Source organism: Talpa europaea, assembly GCF_964194135.1.
Source record: "Talpa europaea genome assembly, chromosome: X".
Classification (NCBI taxonomy): domain Eukaryota; kingdom Metazoa; phylum Chordata; class Mammalia; order Eulipotyphla; family Talpidae; genus Talpa; species Talpa europaea.
In genome coordinates, this window is record NC_140081.1 from 77826676 (window position 1) to 77853030 (window position 26355).

Here is a 26355-nt window from a genome sequence, read left to right on the forward strand (position 1 = left end):
TGTGTCACTGGCAGAACTGACTGAGAAGTGACATGGTTGTCATGTGTTTTGTGCTTATTGAGCTGCAGGACAGTTCTGACCTCTTCTTGCTGGAGTTGGGTGCTGGGTTGCTGTTGCCCTTCCGCAGCTTGAAGGTTACCCATTATTACTGTGGGTGAATTTTTACTGTGAGTGAAGAAAATGCAAGCATCCCAGGTATCACAGGCACGACACAGGCGCTCAAAGTAGGCCTGGCCTCAATAGTGAGTGAGTGCTTCCCTCAGGCTGGCAGTTGCTCTGGGGCTACTATTGAATGTCGCTATATTTGGAAAGTTGGTCACATCATCCTAACACTGGTTAATGTTGAAGCAGGTACATGCAGACAGAGTGCTGAGGTATTTGTAGGCTTTGTGTGCTATAGAAAGACAATTTGGACTGCCAGGTCTCTGGTGAACTGTGATGAACTGCGCTTGGTCAGGACTTGAAACCCCCCAAATCTTTCATTTCCCTCAGGCAGCTGTCTCTGAGCACCTCTAGCTCATTCTCAGGACTAGCCCTTTACACTCCTGGCCCTTAGCATGTATTCGTGGCAATGACATCATGCAATGATTTTGCCTTTGTCCAAAGGTGCCTTATGCCTCATGTCCTTCTGTGTGTCTGCCTGTGAATATAAAATATAAACTCCTGCAAAGCAGAGACGCAGGTCAACCGGTGGACGTGACAGTCATCTCCATGGCAAGCCGTGAGGGATTCTGGAAGGCCTCCTGACTAAACACATTTCTCCATCTAGACTTTCTTGGTGCCTGAAATTGCTACTATTAGAGCACTTTAGCTGGCTAATGACAAAGAAAGCTCCTATTAGAATGTTCATTTAAGGATACTGAACCATTATCAGCCATTAGCACCCTCTCTTGAATTAGTATATCATATAAGCTAGTCAGTCACCTAGAAAAGCTTTAGGGAAATGGAACGTCAGATTAGGGAGGTGCTGCAGTTTTCAAAAAGAAAACAAGAGGTCAAGCCTTACCCTCAGCCTCCTTTCAAAAGCTGAAATGTTGCCTTTGTTTTGCTCCTTCCGCTGCCGCCACTCAATGAGGTTTGCATTGTGTTCTCCAGGCAGTGAGATGTTGCATTTGCCCAGGGTGGGGTTGACCGCCCCTGCCAGGATGTGCGGCTCCGAGCTGAGGCTGATCTCCATGCCGCTGGCAAAGGTGACGCGCAGGGAGCCATCTGGACTCACCCGATAGGTACTTTGGGTATTTTCTGTAGACAGACGAGCAAAGGAATAAGAGGGGAAGAAAAGCACAAGGAAGCAGAGAGATGAGTTTAGCTTCAGGAGGTGAGTTTGGGAAGGCGTGAGGAGGTGGGCCTAACTGCTTCTGGGCTAGAGCACTAGGCTGACAGACAAACGCGCTCTGCCCATTTGGGCCTTGTTATTTTCACAGCTGGGGTAGCTTGCTTCTTGGATAAAAGACTCCTGTCAATTACTGCAGGCTGGGTTTTTTTTTTTTTATTTTTAAAGAATTCTATCACAAACTCCTTTTCTGACTTCTTGCATTGCCCTCCACAGTTTGATATTCTGGGAGCTGCAATGAGAAAGTCTGAAATTCGACACAGCATCCTTACCACCTGGGGTACCAGCATACTTGCTGTACCCCACAAAAGTGTAACACTGACAAAGGTTGCCACTGCTCCTTTTGGAGCTGATCTGAACTTTGGACAGTTCTGCGTGTGGCCTCACAACCTAACAGCACAATGAGTATTTAATGACTGGGCAGAGAGAAAACAATTTCTCTGAGTCTGTTTCCCTTCTAGCCTCCAAGATATTCCTTCCAAACCCAGCCTACTTACTTACCTACTCTCTTTTTTCTCTTTGTATCTCCTTCTCTCTCGCTCTTACTCCCTGCCCCCTCTTCCTTTCCCATCCCCCTTCTTTTTTCTTCTGTTCTTTTTTCCATCCCTCTCTTTGAATAGAATGAGCTCTTAATGTTCTCCTTTCACTCCTGTTCTTGCTCAGTGTATATCCTAATTCATCCTTTGCATTCACCCATGTCAGTTAGAATGCTCATCTCAGGTGGGACCAGACCCCATGCCTGTAATAGAACCGAATCCAAGCCTACAGGGGCTTTACAAACAGCTGGGTGATGGGACATGACGTGATGGAAGAGCAGACATGGTAGGGAAGTCAAGTTCCCCAGAGAGGTGGCCCAAAGTTACCGCGTGAATTTGTGAAGGGTGTGATTTTTGTCTGGGTTTCTGCTTCCGTAGCTAGAAAAGAAAGAGAAGCCATCTTCTCAAAATGAATTCAACTATTAACCAGGTGTAGAAGTTTGACAGTAGAAGCTAAGATGGGTCTTGCTAGAGTCAGGGGCATTTGGAAATATTCTTACCTTGTTTTAAAATATATATGGTACTAGTTGCTGTCAAGTTGGTTGACATGAGGACATTTTCACGATTGGAAGTATCTAGCTCCACTTTTGTCAGCTTCTCCAGGTCACTGTGGAAGCTGCTGACCTCTCCAGTGGGAAATGTTGCATTGGTCAGATGTCCCTCGAGGTCATACCTGAGGAATGTAACACATCCCAACTTTGAAGCCTCTTGGCAGTGATAACAGGCTTTTGCAAAATAAAAATCATTTGGCAGCTAATGCAGTTTAACTTTGAGTGATAACAAGTATTATTAACCTTGTTCAATAAGAAGAAAAAGGTCAGAGAGATGATTAATCAAACAAAGGTATTTTTTGCAGCTTCTGAATTCTTGATGACTTCCTTGAGCTGTGCTGTTTTACAGAAAAAATATATCTGGTAATGAATCACCAGAGTGGAAAACTGATTTATGAATCATGTCCTGCTGTGTGCAATGTTGCAGGGAGGCCTCCCTTTGCAATTCGGTTCGAAACCATTAGATGCGCTGCATAATGAAACCCAGCAGAGGGTGCTGTTGGCAAAGGAAAAGGAGGCCCAAATGGCTCCTGAAGACTGAGCAGGCCAATAAACTGACTTTGTATTGTGATAGGAAAATTATATTTGCTGCTGTTTAAGTTGCCAAATTTGAAATGAATGAATCATTCTTCCAACAAAATGAACAAGCACAGAGGATAATGGAAACATGTTCATTAAAACATTCTGGAACCCCCTGATCTCAGTGTCACTTAATTTTTTAATCTTTTAGAGTATAGTACATAATGTGTTGTAATTTGCCTATATGAGTCAGAGACAAAAAAAATAATTACCTGGGATAATAGGCAATAACCTATATCTAAAAATATAGTCTAGTGAGTTTACTTTTAAAAAAAATTCAGAATTATTGGCAATCTCACTGTCCTCCAAATGGAAACTGCTTCCCTGAAGGCTTTTGATGTGGAGCTGTTCTTTTATTGGCAATAGAACCATGAAAAATAAACACTTCATTAAAAGTAAAGACATGCACTTGGAAACCCATTACTGTTTTCTTTTCAAGTTGCAAATTACAAAATATTTAAGCACTTTTATTTGCTTTTAAAATGTTAAACAAGTATATTCTTTTTACCCAAAGTGAGCAAGATACAGCCTGGACACAATGGCAGAGTCTGGCTCTACTGCCTCCTTCTGCAACAATTATGCAAAATGGCACAGTGATTCAGTGTTAATCCACTAGGTATTAACCAACTCAGCCTGGAGAGTTGCTCAAATTTTAAAACCCAGACCAGCCTTTGGTAGGCTTGGGAAAAGAGGCTGGACCTTATTTTGTAGGACAGAATCAAACTCGAGGCTATGCACAATGCCACCTCAAGTTCAGTTCCGTGTGTCCTTGAATGTGCACATGTGTGCACACACACTTGCTGGCAATTAAAACAGTTGTGCACGCAAATAAAAATAATCAAATAGGTCATTTGCCACCATAGATAGGCCAAACCCTGGTTATTCCCTTGGATGCATTCTTTGTTTGAAGGGATTTCAATCCAAATGGTTTCTGGCATGTTGCATACAATGCAGCTAGGCCTCTTTATCAAGAAAAGGCTGAAAGGTGCTATCAGTGTGTGGGCTTAATGGCAAAGCCCTTGGCCCTGCACAGCCTGTTCTCCCATGGCCTGCTCTGGAGCTCTGTGGCATGGAAGGGCTGGAGTGCCCAGCACAGTCCCAAGCCTGGTCTTCTTTCTAGGAGACGGAAACAATGTCCAGCCTTGACTCTTCCAAGGTACCAACTGACTTTTTCTTCGAGGGAGGAGTTTCCAAGCAGCAGACAGAAGGAAGCTGCCATGTGCTTTCCTGATGAGGGAGACTATGTCCCCACCACCTGGATTACCCAGAGTGCTTTTCTGTTTCGCACCCATCTCCAGCGACTCTGCCTTACTGGTTTCTCTTCCCTGATTTCTAAGAGGTGTCCTCATGCCTCAGCAAGGTCACACTTCATCATCCCTCCATGAGATCTGACCCAAGAGGCTGTGCGGATGGGATCTCTGTGGGCTTTCTAGCTTGTGGGCCAGTTCCTGCTTTCCTAGCCACACACCACTTGTTTTATTTATTTATTTATTTATTTAAAAAAAGATTCATTTATTTATTATTTACACAAGCACTGGGTACAGTCAGAAGCGCAGGAGGGTGAGAGAATTCACCAGAGCCAGAGCGGGGAGCAGAGCAGGCAGAAGGACCGAAGTACACTGCTGAGGGGAGCAGCGGGCGGCAGGAGAGGTCCGCGCGCCATGCGGGACCCTCCCTCGATGGCCGGGGAGCAGCCGGGGATCGAACCGGTGCTGTGGAGGCTGCGGGCAGCTTCGCAACCCAGCGCTCAACCGCTGCGCCACCGGGGAGGCCCTCACCACTTGTTTTAAAGCCAAATTCCATGAAAAGGGGAGGGCAATCACTGTGTCTGCCCCCCAGGCAACAGAAGAGCGGGTGCCAATTGATCCCTCCTTGAGCAGAGGTACAAGGGTCAAAAATCACTCTGAACCTTAGTAGTCTATTGGGGATAAATCTGGCTTCCTAAATCCTCTCTCCCCACCCCCAAACACCTTTAACACTCAGTCACCGGTGCTTTTTGTCTGAGATTATACATTTTAAAACTTACTCCAGAGTGCACAGTCACGTTCCTACATACTCCGTTCCCATCCCCACTCCCGAAATTGCAGGAGTATATTTGGAAAGGAAAGCTAAACAGTCCTGGATAAGACTGTAATTACCTGAATAGATCTAGCTGGGAGGTTGCTGCCTGCTCCTTCTCTGGTGAGGGAGGCAATGGTGTGGGTATCAGGTAGAATTTTCCACACTCTTGCCCAGTTGCTGGTTAGCTACAAAATGACATTGCTTGATTTTCTGTGCCCAGGTAGGCATCCTTATTTAATAGCATCCATTTTGACTTCAACTTTATCAGAAAGAAAACACTGACCTTCCAACATACGCCCGCACCCCAGTGCTGCTAGTTACCATTGAAGTCATCCTATTTGGTGGTATCTTCAGTGTGGTGGCATTAGTAAAACAGCCTAGAAGCTACCAAGAGCACTAGAAGGCTCTTCCAACTTGTCAGTGGAGGGTATGGGTTCTTTTTTTGGGGGGAGGTGGTAATTGAAATGGGGATGGAAGATGTGCTAAGTCCGGAGGGCCACGGTGACAGAAATGACACTGGGGCCTCGGTCGGGGACCTTTTCAGTTTAGTGGAGCAGAAGTCTTGTGTGATCATTTACACAGCTCTTGGTCAAAACACACAGGCCCACGTCTGTTCCATGGAGTCATTTCCAAAGGAAGAGCAGCTGGTAGGTGAACACATCAGCGGGTCATTCCCACAACGTTGGAAAGGTTGCTCAAAAGTGGATATGAAATAAAGGGAGCCTTTGATTTCCTATAGCTTGCTTGAGTTCTTTTTGTCCTCCCTCCATCACAGGGGAATGCATGTTTCCAGAATGAGTGTCAAAGAAACAAGTTTAATCAAAATCTCTTATGCTGTGTGTTTCCCTTTGGGGGCTGCATCCTTTGGTTCAGAGAGTATAAGCCAATATTCTGCAACTGATCTGATCCCCTCAGGCCATGACATGCTCGCGACCCCCGTTCCTTCCCCACATGGGGCGTAGCATTTGCTTCACCAGGCCTGCACTTTCTGGCTGGGGAACCATACCTCCCGGTAACGACTCTTGCCTTCATAGTTATCAGAAGTGGTTTTGGGAAGAGGAGATTCACTACCACGCTGCTGGGCACGAGGGCACACATGCATCCCTGGGCAGCAAGGGGAACATTTGTGAAGGAAATAGGAATTCATTCTTTTTTTTTTTAAAGATTTATTTCTGCATACAAGAACTGGGGTACAGGCCCCAGATGTATCGGGTGTGTGTGTGTGTGTGTGTGTGTGTGTGTGTGTGAGGATTCACCCAAGACAGAGCAGGGAACAGATCAGGCAGAATGACTGAAATACACTGCTGAGGGGAGTAGTGGGCAAGGCAGGAGAGGTCTGCTGCGCCATGTGGGCAGCTACCTGGCTGGGGATCGAACTCATGCTGCAGTGGCTGTGGATAGCTTCATAGGTTGCGTCTTAACACCTTGCGCCACCAGGGAGCCCTGAATTCATTTTTGTCCTTGAGGACCATATGATTTAGCTGTGGATATGATATCTATACATTAATAAAAATATACTTGTCCTGATATTGCCTCATAAGGGATAGCCTGACCTTTCCCTTGAGGACAATGTAAGGCAGAGCTAAACCATGGAGGAAAAACTAGAAGCTCCTCCACACTTGCTTTGAAGAACACATTAAAGCTTATAGAAGGAAAATTCATAACTCATTAAAAAAAAAAACAGATCCTCTTTACCCTCTCATGCTAGAAACGTGACCCACTTAATAAACATTCTTTTGGAAAAACTAGATTCTTCTTTCCTCACCAGTGACTTCATTTGCTTTCCTGTGACTCAACTGCGAGTCCATAGTGCCCTTCTAGCTTCATTTGTGCTTCACTCATATCACGCTTGTGCTAGGTACTGGGGATACAATGCTGAAGGAAATTCAAAGTCTAGGTGGGAGATAAGATACGCATACAAATCACTCACTACCAGAATATTGCCCTGTGCTTCCATAAACAAGGAGCTGTGGAGGTTCAGAAGTGGCAGAAGTCATTTCTGGAATGACTGGATGGAACAGAAGAGGAGAAGGAAGATAAGGAGGTGGTATTTGAATCCTGGGAGGTAGGTAGGATCAGTCCCTTGGTAGCTAGAGACTAGGGAGAGGGAAGGCATTTCAAAGAGAGGCAATGGCATGAACAAAAACACAGAGGTAGATGAGAGAACCAGATTTATTGGCAGTTCCTCGAGAAGGGTAGTGAGAGCTGAAGCTGGAGAGACATGCGGGGGCCAGAGCCTGGGGGAACAGGGATACCAGATTCTGGAAGAAAGCATGTAGTCAGCAGACAATGGAGAGGCACAGAAAACTTTATCAGGGGGACCATAGTATGTTTCAAGCAGAGCTTTGGTGGCAGCGAATCTTGGAAGCAGAAATATGGAGCAGGGAGACCTGTTGGGAGATGACCACCTCGGTGTGTAAGAGAAGATGGTGGTTTCTCTCCTTGAGTAAATGCATTGTGATTGCCTTTCTTAGGGAGTTATCTCGCTGACTAGGTTGTAAACACTCAAATCTTTAGAAGGAGAGCACAGTGTCTCACTCAGTTCTTTATTTTCATGTCTGGGACAGGGTAGATTTTCACGCCACATACTTTTTGAACGAGTGAAACAGGATACCAGTGGAAATGGAAGGAGTAGGGTGGATGTGAGAGTTGGTGTGGCCAGAGCGCAGTCAGGGCCATGGAGGGTGAAGTTGGGAGGCCAACCTGGCTCACACAGATGTCCTGTGCAGTGCAGCCAATCTTCCCTGCTGGCCTCTCATCCTTCTGTCCGCTCCCAGTCTCCCTGTCTCGTTCTCCCAGCACGAACCGAGACAATTTAGCCTGCCCATTCCTGATCCTGATCAAGGGCATAAAGCACCAGGTGCAGAAAGCAAAGGTGTTCAATCTGTGACTCTAGAGACCTGAAGCAACACTAGACAATTCTATGTTCTTTTGACTTAATGGAAATCCTTCACCTGCCTGGGGGCAGAGGACTGGATCAAATGGTGCCTTAATCCCTCCCTACTCTGAAATTCTAGAAAGCAACGGAATCATTTCGATGCATTTGGACTTTTTATTTACATAATCATTTCTGCATGGGAATCACGTCCTATGCCCCAGCAAACATCTCACCTAGAGACATGACTTGTTTACCTTGCCCCCTCCTCCCACCTCTAATTCTCCACAGGGAGGAGAGAGAATCCCTCATTAGTCACTTTCCATAAAACTGAGCATTAGTAAAACAGCCTAGAAGCTACCCAGAGCATTAGAAGGTTTTTTCAACTTGTCAGTGGAGGGTGTGGGTTTTTTTTTTGGGGGGGGAGGCGGGGATAAGAGGCAGTGGTAATTGAGATGGGGGTGAGAGATGATGCTAAGTCCAGAAACAAAGAGAATGCAGAAGACCAAAGATCAAGAGATGGTGGAAACGCACAGTCTCCATGGAGTGGAGGGCTTCCCACCTGGGGCAAAGGCCTGAGGAACTGTCAGCTCAGTCCAGAGGGCCATGGTGACAGAGCTGACACTGGGGCCTCGGTCGGGGACCTTTTCAGTTTAGTGGAGCAGAAGTCTTCGCCAGGGAATGCCTGGGGAATGAGCAAGGGCATCTTGGCTACTCTGCAGCCTTGTGAGCAAAGAAGGGTGGCCTGCTGTGAGAGTCGCTGGGGTCCTCCCAGGTCCTCTGCGAGGGCAGGGGACTGCAATTAGCAAGCGGCCAGGCTCTCGGGCCAGAACCCCTGCCTGGTCTAGTCAGTATTCCTGCCTCGACAGTCACCTCAGTTAGCCCCTCCTCGGTGCTATCTCCTCTCACACTCAGGACACTTCAGAGCAGTCGAGCATCAAGTAGTACTTGGGGTGTGTAATTTTGTTCTTGGGTCAAGTCAAATGGAATCATGAGAATCAATGAATTATTTAAACTACCTCACTCTACACAACACAAGCCCGCATACCACCACGGCACAGAGGCATTTTCAAATCCTATTCAGAGGATCCTGCGCAGAGTCCTCTGGGTAGTTTCTCCTCTCCCTCACCACAGACAATTGTGAATTAGATGGATTCCTGGCTTAGTTACCTCTACACAGCAGTTCTCCATCCTGCCAAATTTTGCTTCTGCTTTGGTTTCTCTCTGTCTCTCATCTCAGAACAGAATTTCTATTTCCACCTTGGGAAACAATTTGTCCCCTTTGGTCACAGAAGGAAGACTGCCTCTTACAGCAGTGCTCAAGTTCTTTTAGGAGGGCCTGGTAGCAGGGGTGGGGTGACCCCTCTATTGACCTCAGCATGGCTCCAAGTCTTACTACAAATGGTATGTCTAATTCTGTGTTCCACATTTCAGAAAACAAGGAAAAACTCAAAGGAGAGTTTACAACTTGCTAATGCATTGGAGAAGAAAAGCGAAAGAAGTCAGATTTTGCACAGAGAAGACCACAGAAGAATTAGTTCCATTATGAAGGTTAAGAGATTGTTCTTTCTAGATGTACAGGCAATAAGGGTCAAGGGTAGTGTTTCTTTGGAGGCTGCTGTTCAGCAACATAATGGATTGCTTCAGAAGGAAAAGGGAATTTCTCTCAACAGATGCTATTTGATCCAGAGGGTTTCAGCATAGTTCTGGCTGGAATTAAGAAGGTGGAAGGGGGCCTCCCTGGTGTCACAAGGGGTTAAGCGCAGCACTGTGAAGCTATCCACAGCCTCTGCAGCACAAGTTCAATCACTGGCCAGGGGCCTACCCACATGGCGCAGCAGACCTCTCCTGTCTCGCTCGCTGCTCCCCTCAGCAGTGTATTTCAGTCAGTCTGCCTGTTCTGCTCCCTACTCTGTCTCTGGTGAATCCTCTCACCCCCGGTACCTCTGCCTGTACCCCAGCTCTTGTATGCATAAATAAATCTTAAAAAAAAGAAGGTGGAAGAAGGAAAAAAAATAGATATTCAGCCTCTCTGTCTCAAGATGCCATCATACTCCTCTTTGCCTAATACTTCAGTTGAGATCTTCTAACTTTCCAGACATTCCATGGCCATTCCTGTGATCTCAAATCCTCTTCCTTCTTCTGGAAGACAATGGGGGTAGTAAGAGAAAGTGCACTGAACTAGAAGCTCAAAGACTCAACTCTTGACCCAGTCAATGAGCCACGTGAATGGGTAAGTTACTTCTCTATTTTGGACCTCAGTATCCTTATTGGTAAAGTGCTCTAGGTTCAGGCATCAGATCTCTTCCTTATCTACACTCACTTCCATGTGGATCTCATGGCTTTAAATAAAGTCTAAAGATGGGTGGATGCCAAATTTGTATCTCTAAATTTCAAATCTCTAGGCTTCCCTCTCAATTCCAGACTCATCCATCCTATTGCCTACTCGATATTTTCAGTGGAATGTCTAACTAAACTGAGCACATCCCAAACAGAACTTCCAATCCCCACCCAGTATAACTAGTCCTTGCATAGTCTTCATCTTGGCAAAAGGAAAGTCCAATACCCAGTTGCTCAGGCCACAAACTTTGGAGTTATCTTTGCTCCCCTTTTCTCCTGTACTCCAAATCCAGTCTGTAAGTACTGAGAGCCTTACTTGGAAAATATATGTAGAACTTTACCACTTCTTACTTCCCCCACTCCCTGGCCTTAAGTAAACATTTTTGCCTGGATTATATCAAATGCCTTCCCTCAATGTCACAATTAGGTTTCCTGTTTCTACCATATAGTCTGTGTTCAACAGGTCGTGATTCTTTAAAAATGGAGGTCAGATCATATAACTCCTACACTCAAAACTCTGCAGTGGTTCCACTTTTACTCAGAGTAAAAGTTGAGGTCTTTACAGGGGGGCATAAGCCCCTACATGAAGTAGCCCTGGTCACAACATTGATTTTTCTCCCCATTACTCTTACTCCATTGTGACTCCAGTCACAGTGGCTACCTTACTATTCCTTGAACATGCCAAGTGTGCTCCTCCTGCAGGGACTTTGCACTTGCTATCTGAGCGGCCTTGAGTGTTATCTTCCCACCTCCCTTCAGATAACCATATGGCTCACTGCCTCACCTCCTATAGGTTTTACTCAACTGTCACCTCCTTAGTGAGGCCCTCCCTGACGGCTAAATCAGGAATTAAAAAAACAATCCTCTTGCCCTGTTCTCTGATCACCCTCACCCTGATTCTTTTCTCAATAGAATGTAACACTATCTGAAGTTCTGTACATTTTACATGTCTCTCTCCAGCATGATGCAAGCTCTATGAGAGTGGGGATTTTTCTGTGTTTTGCTCACGACTATCTCTCCAGCATCAGAACACTGCCTGGCACATAGTAGGTGTGCAGTAAATATTTGGCGAATAAATAAATGAATGGTTGAGCTGGTTACTTTGTGTTTTTTTTCTAATAGTATTGGGGTACAACTGACACATAAAGTTGCATGTATTTAAAGTGTGTAGTGTGGTGATTTCATAAATGAATAAGTGGTTGAACTGGTTATTTTAAAAATTAGCTAATAGTTCAGCCACTTCTTGATGCTGGGCCAAGTTCATTCACTAGCTTTCAAAATAGTTGCCTAATATCAGCTGCAGAGCAATATCACGTGAAATTAAAAAAAAAAGAAATCTCATTAGAAACTTCATCTTAAGGGTAGTGTATTAAAATATGCAGGCTCTTGAATTGACTGTTGGAGTCCTAGACTTTCGTGTGAATCAGGACAAGTTAACCATTCTATGCCTCAGTTTCCTTATCTATAAAACAGGCATACTTGGTCACCTTTGCTATGTTGTCACTTGGGAGATCCAGAAAAAAAAATAACGTATGTAAATCACCTAGCTCGGAGTCGGCACATAGTGAAGCTTCGGTGAACTGTGACTTTTATTACTCTTATTAAGTTGTAAGACAAATTTTGCAAAAAACAGAGGAAGACTTGCAAGAGAAACAACTGAAAACATTTTTCTTAGTGAAACTAAAATAGCTGTCCAGCTCTTTTGTATAAGTGGCATTTCTTTGGGAAAGGATCCAAAATTTGAAGGCCAATTGTTTTGTCTCTTTCCTCAGGAGGCTTTTATGGGACTGGGTATATTCTCTTCCTATTCTCTACCTCCTCATAGAGAAGCCCCTCTTGGAACCCCTCATACTGCACTTCTCAATCCTTAACAAATCCATTTCAGAAGCTGCATTTGATTCCATGGATTATGTTCCCTTAGTAAACTGGTGAAAAATTCAGCAATTGCCTTTTTTAAAAAAAAGATTTGTTTTTTTGTGTAGAGGAACTGGGGTGTGGGCCAGAGGTTCTGGGGGATGTGTGTGTGAGACGATTCACCAGAGACAGAGTGGGGAATAGAACAGGCAGATCTACAGGGTGAGCAGACTGCTGGTGGGAGCTGTGGGCAAGACAGGAGAGGTCTGCTGTGGGTAGCTCCCTGGCTGGCCAGGGATCGAACTTAGGCTATAGTGGTGATAGCGCTGAGACTTAACCTGTAGGCCACCAGGGAGGCCCTCAGCAATTCCCTTTGTGAGGAAGCTGTTGGCCATGTGCTGGCAGACTAGCTTTCTAAATGGGTGGAATTGCAAATGAGATTGTGTGTGCTTCCTAAGGCCAGCAAGATAAGCTCTCATTCTGTGGCATGCCGTCCAGTGGCTTGCTGTCAGACACACCTTGTGTTAATTACCAGTTAAACAAAGTGATCACAGAACCAGTCTGAGGAGGCCCAAAGGTGCTGGACTCTTTGGCACAGGGACACTGAGGAGGCCCAAGCCTGCTTAGGGGCACTGGCTCCACAATTCACAAAGCAGCAATAGACAGTGGCCTCTCCAGGGTTTGCTGCCCATCCTTCCCACTTGCTTTCCAGGTCTACTTCTTATATTCTAACTTCTCTCTCACCTCCCACAGCCACTTACACAGAGTTGGGCTGGGCTGGGTACACATTCATTTATTCATTCATTAAACCCTACAGGGATCAATAAATACTTGTGAAACCACACTGCTTCTTTGCTACCTTAGAACTATTGTCTGGTTTTGCTGTTTAAACGAGAATTTACCTTGTTTCCCAGCTATGTTGTAAATTTCTTGAGTACACGGACTTCTACCTCATGCTTGTCTCCTGCAGTGCCACACTTGAGTCTCCATTCATCCTACGTTTTTATTATTGTGGTCTACAAAACTACCCTGGAGAAGCTGTTCTGAACCCCAGGAGCTGGGCAAAATTTTCTCCTTGATTTTTTTTTTTTAAGGTGGTTGTTAGGAGAAAATAGCATGCAGTAGTCAGCAATTACTGAGCCATTTTCCCACTATAATACACTTTTAAATAACCTGTCAAAGCCCGTGTTGAAAATTAGAAACTTACTCATAGACGGTGGTCCATCCGTTTTCATTACTCTTGGTAGCGAGCAGCCCCGTGTTTCCTGGATAAGTCATCAAGGCCAGATTATAGCCTTGAGCGGACACTCTTTTCAGGACGCCATTGCTGCTTATGGTCAGCCAGTACACCTGCCCACCAGGCACCACGAGCCAGAGGGGCATACCGCCCGCGTCACGGCGGATGTGCACGGAGTTGCCGTTGCTGCTGGTAATTGCGCCCAAGTCTCCCTCGGCATTGTAGGTGAAATTATACACGTAGTCCCTTGTTATCAAGTTCAAGGTGTGCAAGTGGGTTCCATTGACTGTGAACTGGTAGAGTTCCTGATCAGCAGGTGAAGCAATCTCATAAAGATTCATGTCATTCAGGTGGGCTTGGTTCCTGCTAATGGTACGAATGCGAACATTGCCCAGGTCGGCTACATAGAGGGTACCATCAGGTGACACTGCTAAGGAGGAAGGGGCTTTCATCTTTGCATCTTTGGCATAGCCACCATCCCCTGTGGAAGGAAGACTGTGATTTTAATAATTGTCATCACGAACATTTATATGAACGTATCTTGCCCAGAAAACACTATGCATCAAGAATCGTTTCAGGTGTTCATCATTCCATGATTTCACTCATGTGTGGCATGTAGAGAAATCAACAAATGAATGAACTAAATAAACTGTTGGACCAAATTAGGCATTACCAGAGGGAAGGGGAAGGGGTGGGTAAATCAAGTAAAATAGGTTAATTATGCAGTGAAGGATACAATTGGACTTTTAATGGTGAACTTGATGCAGTATATACAGATGTTGAATATTAATGATGCACACCTGAAACTTGTATAATGTTATAATGCAATGTTACTTCAATAAAATTCATTGTAAAAAGAATCATTTTAAAAGGACGCACTGCATGCACCTCTTGACAGTTCTGAAACCCATTATTCAAAATTCTTGAGTCAGTACTACTGCAAATGAACACTAAGAGGCAATTATCTCAGTTAACACCAACTTTGTGATATCCTCAATCCTGCTGTTCAATATCTGTTGTATGGCGAAATACAAAAACAACAAATAATGACAGTCACACAAAATTGGGTTGGAAATCCAAGAGACTTATGCCTGCTGATGCTGGTAGGATCTATCTCAGGACTTTCCAATCCTACTGTGCCTGGAGTTTTCTTCTGTTAATTCCCATTGTCATGTTGTCAAAGTACACTAAGTCTGTAAGTGTAACAATGATTCAGAACATCAAATTTGATAACTGGAATAAACATTAGATTTGCCTTGAATGAAAGATATAAATTAGCAAAATAACTATAAAACTAATTGTCCAGGAAAACATTGGAACTATTGATCTAAAGTCATATCGATCAAGTTGCTCGCTCTTGATTCCTCTGGCCCAAGGAAAGGCAAAGGTTAAGAGAAACATTTGGGACTGGATGAGCAGTTTAATAGGGCTGCACATAGCATGGAGGGATTTCCACATCTCAGCAATAAATGTATCTATTGACATTTAGAGGAGTGTTTGCTATCCGGAATATCCACTCTGTCTTTTGGGGAAAAAGCTTTCTCTTTCTTTCTTTTTCCTATTTCAATTGGCAGTAAAGGGCACTATTGATTATGGTGAAAGTTTTGGACTTGAAAAAAAATGTAAGTAGCAGTCTGATGTTCCAAGAAACCTCCATTGTGGGACATAATGTTGCCCATGTATTCCCAAAGTAGTCTGTGCCTCGTCCCTCGTGCCTCTGGATTTTAGATCCCATATGCTGAAAATCTGAAAACCAGTCAATTAAGGGAAGGATTTTTCCCCTTAGTTAAGTCGGTAAATATGGGTTTTCCCTAATTCCTCTTTTTCCAAAGTACAAACAATATCTTGATCATAAATTTGCATTATGATCTTAACTTCTTAGAGTATCAACATTTTGATTATACTAGTCTAACCTCAAAACAGCAACATGTTATAAGGGAGATAGAGATCTCGCCATTTAACAAATGAAGTGAGTCATGAAACAGTTTTGGGGGCTACTGAGTCAGTTGCAGAACAGTGACCCAATACTAGGCTCTCTTGCCCAAAACACGTTGCTTTCTCCACTAGCTCGTACCGAAGTTGACAAGTAACGCCTTTGCTTTTTTCTGACTTTTCTGATACACGTTTTTCTTTTGAAAACAGAGAGGGGGATCTGGTGAATTGCTAAAAAGGTCATACCTGAAAAACAGTCACAGTTGGGATCAATTTTACAGTCACAGTCAGTGGGGGCACCAGCCATGATGGAAATCTCCCCATTGGTGGTAACTTGCTGAATGCGGTTTACTTTCCTCTCATCTGTTTCAGCTATGAAGAGCAGCCCGCTGTGGGAGATGCTGATGGCCCTTGCCGACTCCAGAGTGGAGTGAATTGCCACCTTGCTGACCAGGAAATGATCGATTCCTGGCACCTGGCAGTGAATGGGGCGCCCCGCAATGATCCGCACACGCCTGTTCTCAGAAATTTGCAGCACAATATTGTTATCCAAGACATACAATGAATTGTCCATGGGATTGACTGCAAGGTCTGTTGGCCACTCTAATCGCACCTGCAAAAAGAATAGAACACACACCATTAGGTTACAATATCTTTCCAGGAGCAGTACTACCTTGAAAGAATAATTGGCTTATTGCCTCCCCCCCCACCCCCATGAATTTCAGCAACGTTGTTTTCTGGCAAACTTGGGAGGGATAGCTGATTAAATGTTCTGGTAAACATATTTATCATTTATGCCATGTCCAACACAGTGTAATTTTTTTCCCCCAATAATTCCAGAAAGATCTTCCGGAGCAGTTTTTTTAGAGTTGGTCTCTCGACCAGCAGCAACAGCATCACCTGGGAAGTTGTTAGAAATGCACACTCTCAAGCCCCAAGCATGTCTTATTGAATCAGAAACTCTGGGGTAGGGCCCAACCATCTGTGTTTTAACAAGGCTTCCTGGTGATTTTGATGCTCACTAAAGTTTGAGGACCACTGCTGCTCTAGGGCTTCCCTGTTGCTATGATACGCAAATGTCTCCATTGTGACAGAAACGCAAAGTCATAGAGGCTTCTAGAAAACAGAGTGCTGGAAAAACTAGATTGTACTCTATTAACAGTACTTTGGGACAGGATCGTCCATTAGCATGGGCCTGGCATCCATCTTGGGCAACACTCAGGTACTGTTCATGAGTGGGTGATTTGGAAATATAGGATTTAGTGCATTGCTGAGCTGGTACACCCCATCTCTCCATTTTCTCAGCAAAGAAACAGGTGGCTTTGTTCTTTCACTGAATATTTGTTGAGTACCTCCTCTGGACTAAGCCTTGTGCTAGGCTTTGAGAATTCAAAAGAATATCATATCACTCCTCCTCTGTTTTCAAATGACTCATGGTCTAGTAGAGCCTTTGGAGAAGCTGTCAGTCAATTACTCTTCATCTTATGAGAAGGAAGCAGCAGAGAGAGTATGGGAGCACTTCATCCAGATTAGGAGTCAGAAGGCAGAGTATTCCCAGAGAAGATGCTTCCTCAGCAGGGTCTGAAGTGACCACTAGGAGAGGAATGGAGTGAAACCATTGTGTTGGGGGAAGAGGAGAAGAGCAGAGTTGAGGGCAAACCAGGTAGAGGGAATAGCATGGTGAAGGTCTAGAAGTTAGAGATGGTATGGCCCATCCAGTTTCTACAAACTCAGTAATGCTGCTGTGGACTGAGTGTAGGGGAGTGGTGAGCACTGACAGTCAGGAGGTAGGCAGTGGCGAGGTATTAGAGACTGAATTGTCACCCTTAAATTCGTAGCACTGAAGTCCTAACTAATCTGTCTGGAAGACAGACCAGGAAGGAGTCCATGATAGGCACAGAGAAAATGGCCATGGGGAGACACAATAACAGGGTGGTCATCTGAGTGAAGGAGAAAGGCCTGAGGAGAAGACAAACCTGCTGAGATCTTGATGTTGAACTTCAAGTCTCCAGAAATATGAGAAAAAAGTTTCTCTTGTTAAAGCCACCAATCTGTGGTATTTTGTTTTCTTAGCCCTAGTAGACTAATGTGCCAAGCAAAGGAGAGATGGATAGATCTGGTCTTATTTCAATGGCTGTGGGAAACCATGAAAGGGCTTCAAGTAGGGGTAAGACACAGTTATATTTGGGTGGCTGAGGGACCACACTGGCTGCTGTTGAGACCATGTGGAGGAGGAGGTGAGATGGGAGGCACACCGCTATTTAGGAGGCTCCTCTGTGGGGCTCAGGTGAGGGGTGATAGTGGCCTGAGTTAGGATGGCAGCAGTGGGGATGACAAGGAGATGGATTTGAGATGGGTAAGGTGTTAGATGCAAAGGTGCTTGCTTGTTTGTGTGTGTGTGTGTGTGTGTGTGTGTGTGTGTGTGTGGTGTTGCTTTATGTCAAATCCTGTGTAAGCCACTGGGGATATCTGGGCCAATCAAACATGGCTCTACTTTAGTTCCCTTCTGGGCACAGGAGTTAGCCCAATGCTGGCCCCAGTATCTCCCTGATTGTGACTATTTATCACTGAGCACTCTTCAGAGAACTGTTACATGCTCTCTCCACCCCATCATTCACCTATGTTCCTCTTCTCTTAGGCTAGACAAGGGCAGAAAACTCTGTCCCATTGCTGGTCAAAATATTAACAGTAATGTAGCTACTGTTCCTTCGGCCTTGAATGAAAGCCCAAGGAAAGCTTTGTTTTCCTCATTGAATCAGGAAGTCTGAAAACAAAACATGAACTGTGATTGTCATTCTGAGGCCCACTATTTCTCTGGCTAGAGGAAGCCTGACCCTCAGTAATGAGGTGCACAAAGTCTGAGACAAGGCCCTCCCTCTACTTCTGTCTCTTAATGGGGGGCAATTGGTGATGTAAAGAAGACAGAGGATGCCTGTGACCTCCCCTCTTACGCCTTTTGGGGCTCTCTGCCTCCTGTCTCTATGAGTCTGTCCCAGACACCCGGCAACCTCATTCTGTCCCCATGTCTCTGTGCCCTCAACTTCCACCTAGGCTGGCCTTCTCTGGCCAGTACCATATGCCTCTGGGCAGCTAGGAATTTGAATGCTAATGGAGTATAAAGCTGAGCTTGTGTTATGCATGTTCTACAGAGCCTTTCAGACTGAGGCCATTAGACAAACATTAAACACCAGCCTTAACAGCTCCCAGAGCAGTTTGCTGTGATGTGTTCCCCAGCACGTCTGTCTGAGGCCTTTGCATGTCAGTGCCCTGCCGATGAGAGGGAGAGGGAGCATGGCTGCTGGGGAGGCCCTGCTCTTCCTCTACCACGTGACTCCACCTTGGCCCTCTGGCTACACATTGTGCTCGCACAGAGCTCTCCATCCACACTGGCCCTGTGGAGCACAGTCCCCCAGGAAATAAGCCAAGGCTGGCTGAGGAAGAGGAAATGAATTTATTTCAGTACAACACTCCTATTTTGATCAAGTCTGAAGTCAGTGACCCAGAAAAAACAAAGCTGGCAGAAATGACATTCTCATTATCCCCACTCCGAGAGCTGAGGCCAGGGCAGAGGTCAGGGACGGCACACACCTGGCAGAAGCCTTAGAAGGACATGCTTTGGATTCTGTTCTCTGCTGTCAAGGCTGCCTCTGAGATAAAGGCTGCTAGTTGAAAGATAAGCTGTTAAATTCTCCAACTCATCCAACCTGATTTAAGCCAATACCATTGGTGTCATGTTTATTAGATTTAATACTGCCTCAAAAATACACCAGCCGTTGTATCTGTTTGTTTTCTTTTCCATCAAATAAGTCACCCTGTGGCAGTTTCCTGTGACTAAAGTGGCCTTTGTGCTTCAGAGACACTTTCAACAGCAGCAACACAGAATCCCTTTAATTCCCACTTGATTTGGCTGGCTGACCTGTCTATGAGAGATGCTCAGAGGAGAGATGGCGGTCACTTGGTAGACTAGGGTCTGCCTCTGTGGAGACGGGGCTTTTTCACCTCTCTTAGATTGTCACTTCCTTTTGTATCCTTCTCATGTTATACACCCCTGTTTCCAGGTCCTTTCTCAAGGAAACGGTGCCTTAGACCCACACAGTAGAGGCACTTTATTTCTCATCAAGACATTTCCACCAACACAACCTAACATATACTGTAGAACGGAGTTTTTGAGCTGATTCTGGCAGGCAGGATTAAGTTCTATTCCTGCTCCAGGGACTCCAAAGTGATATGCTAATGAGATGGGGCTAAAGGTTACTCCTGAGGCTGCTGGCTTTTGCCCAAGAGGTTCTGGAGGAAAATAAACCCTTCCTTTGGCAGGGTAGAGTAGAAAAAGGAATGAGGGAGCAGCAGTGAAGCTCTGAAGTATTTGCCTAGTGACCTGGCCTACAGGCAAACCATTTGGCTGAATTTGTGGTGGTTGCCCCACCTTGTAGAGATACATTAATTTGTTTAAAATGTCAAAATGCATTTAAGCTAAACTAGTATTAAAGGTCACTGGTGTAGCCGCCAGCTGGGGGGATGTGCCGATCTCCCGAACACCTTCCCTGAGAACCCTCAGCAGAAAGGAGCTCTGGGGGCAGATGTCAAACCTTCCCAGCACTATGTCTTCTTCCGCTAAATGAAAATTTGCCTTGAAGGAACTTGACTCTCAGGTCAGCCAGCCCCATGGTTGGCTTCAAGATCCGGCTAATTTTGAGCTAAGTAGCAGTTTGTAAAGCAGCAGAATCCTTTAGGGGAAAATTCATTTGTAAAAGCAATATCTAAATATGAGTGCATGATTAGACTAAACTAGAAAACTTCTCAATTATAAGCTTAATTCCACACTGTAGACACAGATCATAATTTGCAAACTTGGGCTCTTTCTACTACTTTAACGGCTGATTCCTTCCTTTACCAGTTGTAACCCTAGGCAAATGGGGGATGCTCTTTGAGCCTCTGGTTTCCTGATCTGTAACAAAGAAAACAGGTTAATGATCATCTGTCACCTTTTGCATTTACCATGTGGATTAAATGAGGTAGTGATAGGAGGTGGTCAGCCCAGCGCCTGGACAAAGGAAGGGATGGTGAGGGGTATTAATATTACTAGTGGTCTCAGAGCCATAGACCTTTAAAGCTAGAAGGAACCCAGTTCAGTTTCATTTCTGTTTTGCAGACTTCAGTGTCCACACAGCATCTCCATGAATTTTGCCTTACCGCGTACACCACTTGCACTATTATTGACTTAATATTTAATTTGACCTATCTTTAAAATATAAATAGGTGCTGCCCCTTGCTTTGAACCGGTGCTGATCAATAATATCTATAAAATGACAGGCCTACTCATCTGAACCTTCAATAAAAGTAACTACTGTTTATTGAGTACTTTCCTATGTGTCCAGCTCTTTCTATGGATTCTTACTTTATTTGCTTTAGAGCGATGACTGGAGAAAGAAACTATCAATATCCCCATTTTCAGATATGTGTTCTTAGCCCCTGTGCCAAACAAATCCTCATTTAGAAGAGTGGACACATTTTGTCACGTTCTCCTCATCATGCCTGGTCTCCCCATCACCTGCTTCAAATCAACCTCGAGGTTATTCCTTCACAGAGAAGATCAAAGTTCGTTAGGGGTTGAGTGATTCGCTTTTCTTTTTGCCCTCTGCTGTTTTTCACTATCATAAAGGGAAATAAAATAGGTCCTAGGCCTTGATTAGTTTAAGTGGGGGAAGCTCAGAAACAGGTAATTTCAAAAGTGAAGTGGCATGGTAGACAGGGTGCCATCGGGAGGCATTCCCATGGGAGGGCATCTGGGGCAAAATTCTCCGAAGAGAAAGGTAAACTTAATCCTGAAGGCTGAAACAAAGGTCTGGAGAAGAAGCGAGGTGGGGAGAGTGATCTTCACAAGAGGAAGGAGGATGAGCACAGCACAGAAGCGTGAAACCAGATGGGAAGGGGGAACTAACATCAGGGATTCCCTGAGCATAAAGTAGGGTAGGCAGTGGTGGTAAATGAAGTTAAAATATTTTCCAGAGACCAAGTTTCAGTTTCTCTGCTGAGACACTATTGTCATTTGGGGGCCACATAATTCTTTGTTGTGAGAGCTATCCTGTGCATTGTGAAGATGTTTGGCAGCATCCCTGGTTTTTATTCACTAGATGCCTGGAGCCCCTTCTCTGAGTTGTGACAACCAAAAACATCTCAGGCATTGCCAAGTCTCCCGAGGGACAAAATTCTCCCTTGTTGAGAACTGCTAGGCTAGGTCATGGAGGACTATGTATGTTAGGGACTTTGTAGACTTAAACTGAGGGTGTCAAGGCATCAATCAAGGTCTATAAAATTGAGAACTGACGTCAGATTAGCATTTTAGAAAGATCACTTAGGCTGCAGTTGGCGGGGGTAGGGGGAGGGCAGGGTCAGACTGGAAGGAAGCCAGATTGATGCAGCAGAACCAACCTGGAGACCAGCGATTCATCAGTGTATTCATTCACTAACATAGCTTCCCATCCAACTACCTGACAACTATCTGAGTGCTCATTCAGATAGACATAATTCCTGCTTTCATGATGCTTAGAGTCTAGAAAACTGCTTCTTATGCTTGTTTTCATTTGCAAAGCCCTTTGAGAGTCTGATAAAATTACTGTCTTCCTAGAAAAGGCTCAGATGTAGAAGGAAGTGGTTAGGAGTTACGACTTCGTGGGTTCAAAATTCTGTGTTATTTGCTATCTCTGCGACCTTGGAACAAATCAGTTAACTTCCTTGGGTAGACTATGGCTAAAGTAATAGGTTCTCAAAAATTTATAATAAGAATTATATGAAAAAAATCTACATAAAGCATGTAGCATACTGTTTGGTACACAGAGTTCTATAGAGGTTAGCTATTTTTTTTTTAAATTATGGAACTTGTTTATATTTCTTCTAGTCCCTGCCTGACTGCTGCAATGTTCTCTTCCTTGCTAATCTCATGAACTCTTAAGAGCAATCATACAGTCATGTTCTTTCAAGTTTCTCCCTGCTTCAATGTTACCAGTCCCTTTCTCCTTTTTCATTTATTCTATTCCTTGAGAATCCTTCTAAGCGATGTGTCCTCCGAGAAATATTTGGCTTGTATTGGGATATATTATTTCACATACACTTGTCAGTCAATTTCATGGCTAATATTTTAGCTTATTACTTGGATTACTCCACTGTTATTTGTAACAGTACTCTTGGTACAATTCCAAGTACAGAACATGCTACTTCAATCATTTTCCCTACTTCTGCCAATAAATGTTTATTTTCCCCATTGTAGGCACGATGCTAACTAAGACAGAATGGATTCTGCCCTCGTGGAGTTTATGGTCTTTTGCTGCCTTCATTTCCTATATTTTCCTGTACACACAAGGGGTTGCTCGTGATATGGAATGGTATACTATTCAGTTCCATTCTATCCATTTCAAGAAATTCACTTCCATGGAATAGCCTCAAGGACACATCATTACTGTTACTATATCTTACAATTGTGCTAACAGCTTCTTATCCTAAAGCCTGATTGCACTGAAGGAAACAGTTGTTTCCCAAGAGGCCTTGTCTCTCCACCCCAAACATGATACTTGTAATCGTCATCATTTACTACATTTCCAGTCTTATGGTTCATTTGAAAAATGACTCTGATTTGATCTCGGAGGCCTCTTCAGTGGGAATTTCCAGGGAATCTCTGATTATCTCTTTTGTAGTACGCCCACCCTGGGGAAGGTAAAGTGACGGGACTAAGTGCTCTCTGCCAGGTGTTCTGCCAGCTCCACGTTGGATTTCCCTATGCTTCTAGAAGCTGACACCTCCACATTATTAGCATTACTTTTGTCAGTTTTCAAATGGTCTTCTCATCTCTTGACACTGATACTATCTGAGCTTCCTCAAATTTATAAAAGAAAGAAAAAGCCATCTGGAGAAAGTTTGGTTCTCTGCTGTTGGAAGCATGATGATGCCTTTTGAGAGTGATGGCCCATATTGATCATGCTTTTAAAAAGTGTAAATGATTAGAAGATGAAATATACCAGGACTGCATATACTTGTCAACTGGCAAATTATTTGCCATTATCTCAGATTCGCACTCTTGTGTTTTCTTTGAATAATGTCTGAAGAGTTTGAAGGACCTCTCAACCTTTGGTCAAATGCATCAGTATGGTCTGCTACCATGGCTGTCCAATCAGAATAACTGACACTTAAGTCACATTATTCATTGCAGATGAATAGCCAGGATCAATCCAATCAAGAGTTACAATTGAACTGATCTTTAGAATCAGTCTGCTACAGAGGTTATAGATTAAATCACATCTACCCCAAAGTTCCGAAAACATTTTGGATGTGGGGGAAAGAAAGCCAAGCCAAACCAAGCCAAGCCAAGCCAAGCATAGTAAAAAAAATCCCCAAGGTAGACCTAGTGCATTTCATCTTCTAATAATTTCCACTTCTTAAAAGCAAGATCAATAGGGGCCATTACACTGAAAGGTGTCATCATGCTTTCCAACTGCAGAAAACCAAACTTTCTTTAAGAAGGCTTTTATAAATTTGAAGAGGCTCAGACAGCATCAGGGTCAAAACAAAATGTTGAATGTGTGGTTACTAAAATGCTTGTGTCAGAGATGGCTACTTCTAACTCTACCCTGTCATCTATTCACTCTCCTTTGCAGGAAATCCTCAGTTTTTGATCTGGGCACACTGCTGTCTAGAATAGAAGCCAATTCAGCCTTATTTGCAGCCTCTGCGCACATATGATAAAGTTCAAGGCAATAAGGAGTAAAAGGAAGTGTGAGAACATGCACACTTTTTTGTTGTTGTTTATTGAGGCCGTATTGGCTTCCAAGATCTTACATATTTTAGGAGAACAGGTTCACACTTCTGCTAATATCTTATTATAACCCTCCCAGTACCAAAGTATCAACAATTCACCAGAGTCCACTGGGGTCCTCCCAACCTTTGTTTTCCTCCCATCCACTCTGGTAACCTCAATTCTGCAGTCAGAATCCAAGGGTTGGTTTTCATTTTTGTCTGGTCTGCTATTTTGTTTTGTTTCTTTATCTTCCACATTTGAGTGAAGACTTATTTTGCTGAGCAGAATCCTCTGCAGGTCCATCTATGTTGTCGCAAATGGCAAGATTTCATGTTGTTGTCTTTTAAAAAATATATAGCTGAGTATATTTCATTGTTTATGCATAACACAGCTTTATCTACTCATCTATTCTTGGACATTTAAGTTGTTTCCAGTTCCTCACTATTTTAAATTGGTCTGGAATGAACATGGGGTGCACATAGGTTTTCAGATTAGTATTTTTGTATTCTTGGGGAGATACATTTAGGAGTGGAACTGCTGGGTGGTATGGTAGATCACCTTTAATATTTTGAGAGACCTCTACACTTTTCCATAGGAGCTGGCCCAGTCTTCATTTCCAGTAACAGAGTAAGAGGGTTCCTTTTTCTCTACATCCTCACTAGCACTTTCTGTTTCTGGTCTTTTTGATATGGCTATTCTCATAGGAGCAAGGTGATAACTCATTGTGGTTTTGGTTTGCACTTCCTTGATGATAAGTGAGGAAGAGCATTTTTTCATGTGCCTTTGGCCATCTGTATGTCTTTGTTGGAAAGTGCTTATTTTTTTCCTTTTTATTCAGGAAACATTAGTTAACAATACTGTATCAGCTTCTCACCTTAGTAATTGTATGAACCACACCATGCCAACCACAAATGTCCAGTCACCATGTACCACCGATCAATTGTTCTGCCTATATTTGGACTGGGGTGTTTGTTTTTTGTTGTTGTTTATTTGCATGAGTTCTTTATATATCTTGGGTATTAACCCCTTGTCAAATGAATGGTATGCAAATATTTTCTCCCATTAGTAGGATATCTTTTCATTTTAATGTTAAGTCATTTTGTTGTGCAGAAGCTCTTCTGTTTGATATAGTCCCTTTTGTTTATTTTTAGAATTCATGTATTTAAAATTGATACTATGCAAAAATTGAAAACTATTACCAAAAGGAAAAGACTTCTTACAGAACAGAAGATATTTGCATATTATATGTCCAACAAAGGGTTAATATCCAAACTCTATCAGAATTCATAAAATTCAAGAACAAACACCAAGCAACTTGATTAAAAAATGGGCAGAGAATCTGGTAGACACTACCCCAAAGAAGATATACAGATGGCTGACGGATATTTGAAAAAATGTTCATCATATCTTATTATTAGGGAAATGCACATCAAAACCATAACGAGATATCACCTCACACCTATGAGAATGGCTGAGGTCCAAAAGAGAAGCAACAACTCATGCTGGAGAGGATGTGAAGAAAAGGAATCCTTATACCATGTTGGTGGGAAAGTAAATTGGTACAGCCATTATGGAAAGCAGTACAGAGATTCCTCTAAAAATGAGAAATAGAAATTCCACATGATCCAGTTGTCCCACTTCTGGGATACAAAATACAAAGTATAAAATCACTAATTCAAAGAGGCATATGTATCCTCATGTTTTATTGCAGCACTATTCACAATAGCCAAGAAATGGAAACACCCTAAAGACCCCAGGACAGATGAGTGGATAAAGATGTGACATATATATACAATGGAATACTACTTGGCTATAAAAAAAGATGAAATCTTACTGTTTGCAACAACATGGATGGGGTTTGAGGGCTTAATAAAATAAGTCAGAAGGAGAAATACAAACACCAAATGATGTCACTCACATGTGGCATATAGAAACAACAACAACAAAAAGGAATGAACTAAATAAAACAAAAATAAATGTTTAGAGTACAGCACCAAATTAGTGATTACCAGAATGGAAGGGTAAAGAGGATGGGTAAATCAGGAAAGAGAGGACAATTGTATGGTGAAGCATCGAATAGGACTTTTAGGGGTGAACTTAATGTACTATATACGGATCAGGTGATTTATAATGATGCATACTTGAAACTGACATAATATAATATTACTTAAAGAAAAATTATAAATTAGTAAATAAATTGATGCCTTTTGAAAGGCTACTAAAGAGAACTGACTTAGCTGGAAAGAGTGTTCTTTTGTCCTTTCTTCCA

At 43.6% G+C, this 26355-nt stretch overlaps 1 protein-coding gene across 3 annotated transcripts in view; it reads right to left on the reverse strand.

The window, feature by feature from the left end:
- Positions 1–26355, reverse strand: part of TENM1 (teneurin transmembrane protein 1) — a gene marked incomplete at both ends in the record, with an annotated part of 529505 nt that overhangs the window by 22756 nt on the left and 480394 nt on the right. For all 3 annotated transcript variants that reach the window (XM_084259136.1, XM_084259137.1, XM_084259135.1), the window contains 4 exons: positions 1007–1242; positions 2370–2542; positions 13337–13847; positions 15545–15911. In XM_084259136.1, coding sequence (XP_084115262.1) covers positions 1007–1242; positions 2370–2542; positions 13337–13847; positions 15545–15911 — 1287 coding nt within the window. The remainder of the gene's footprint in view (positions 1–1006; positions 1243–2369; positions 2543–13336; positions 13848–15544; positions 15912–26355) is intronic.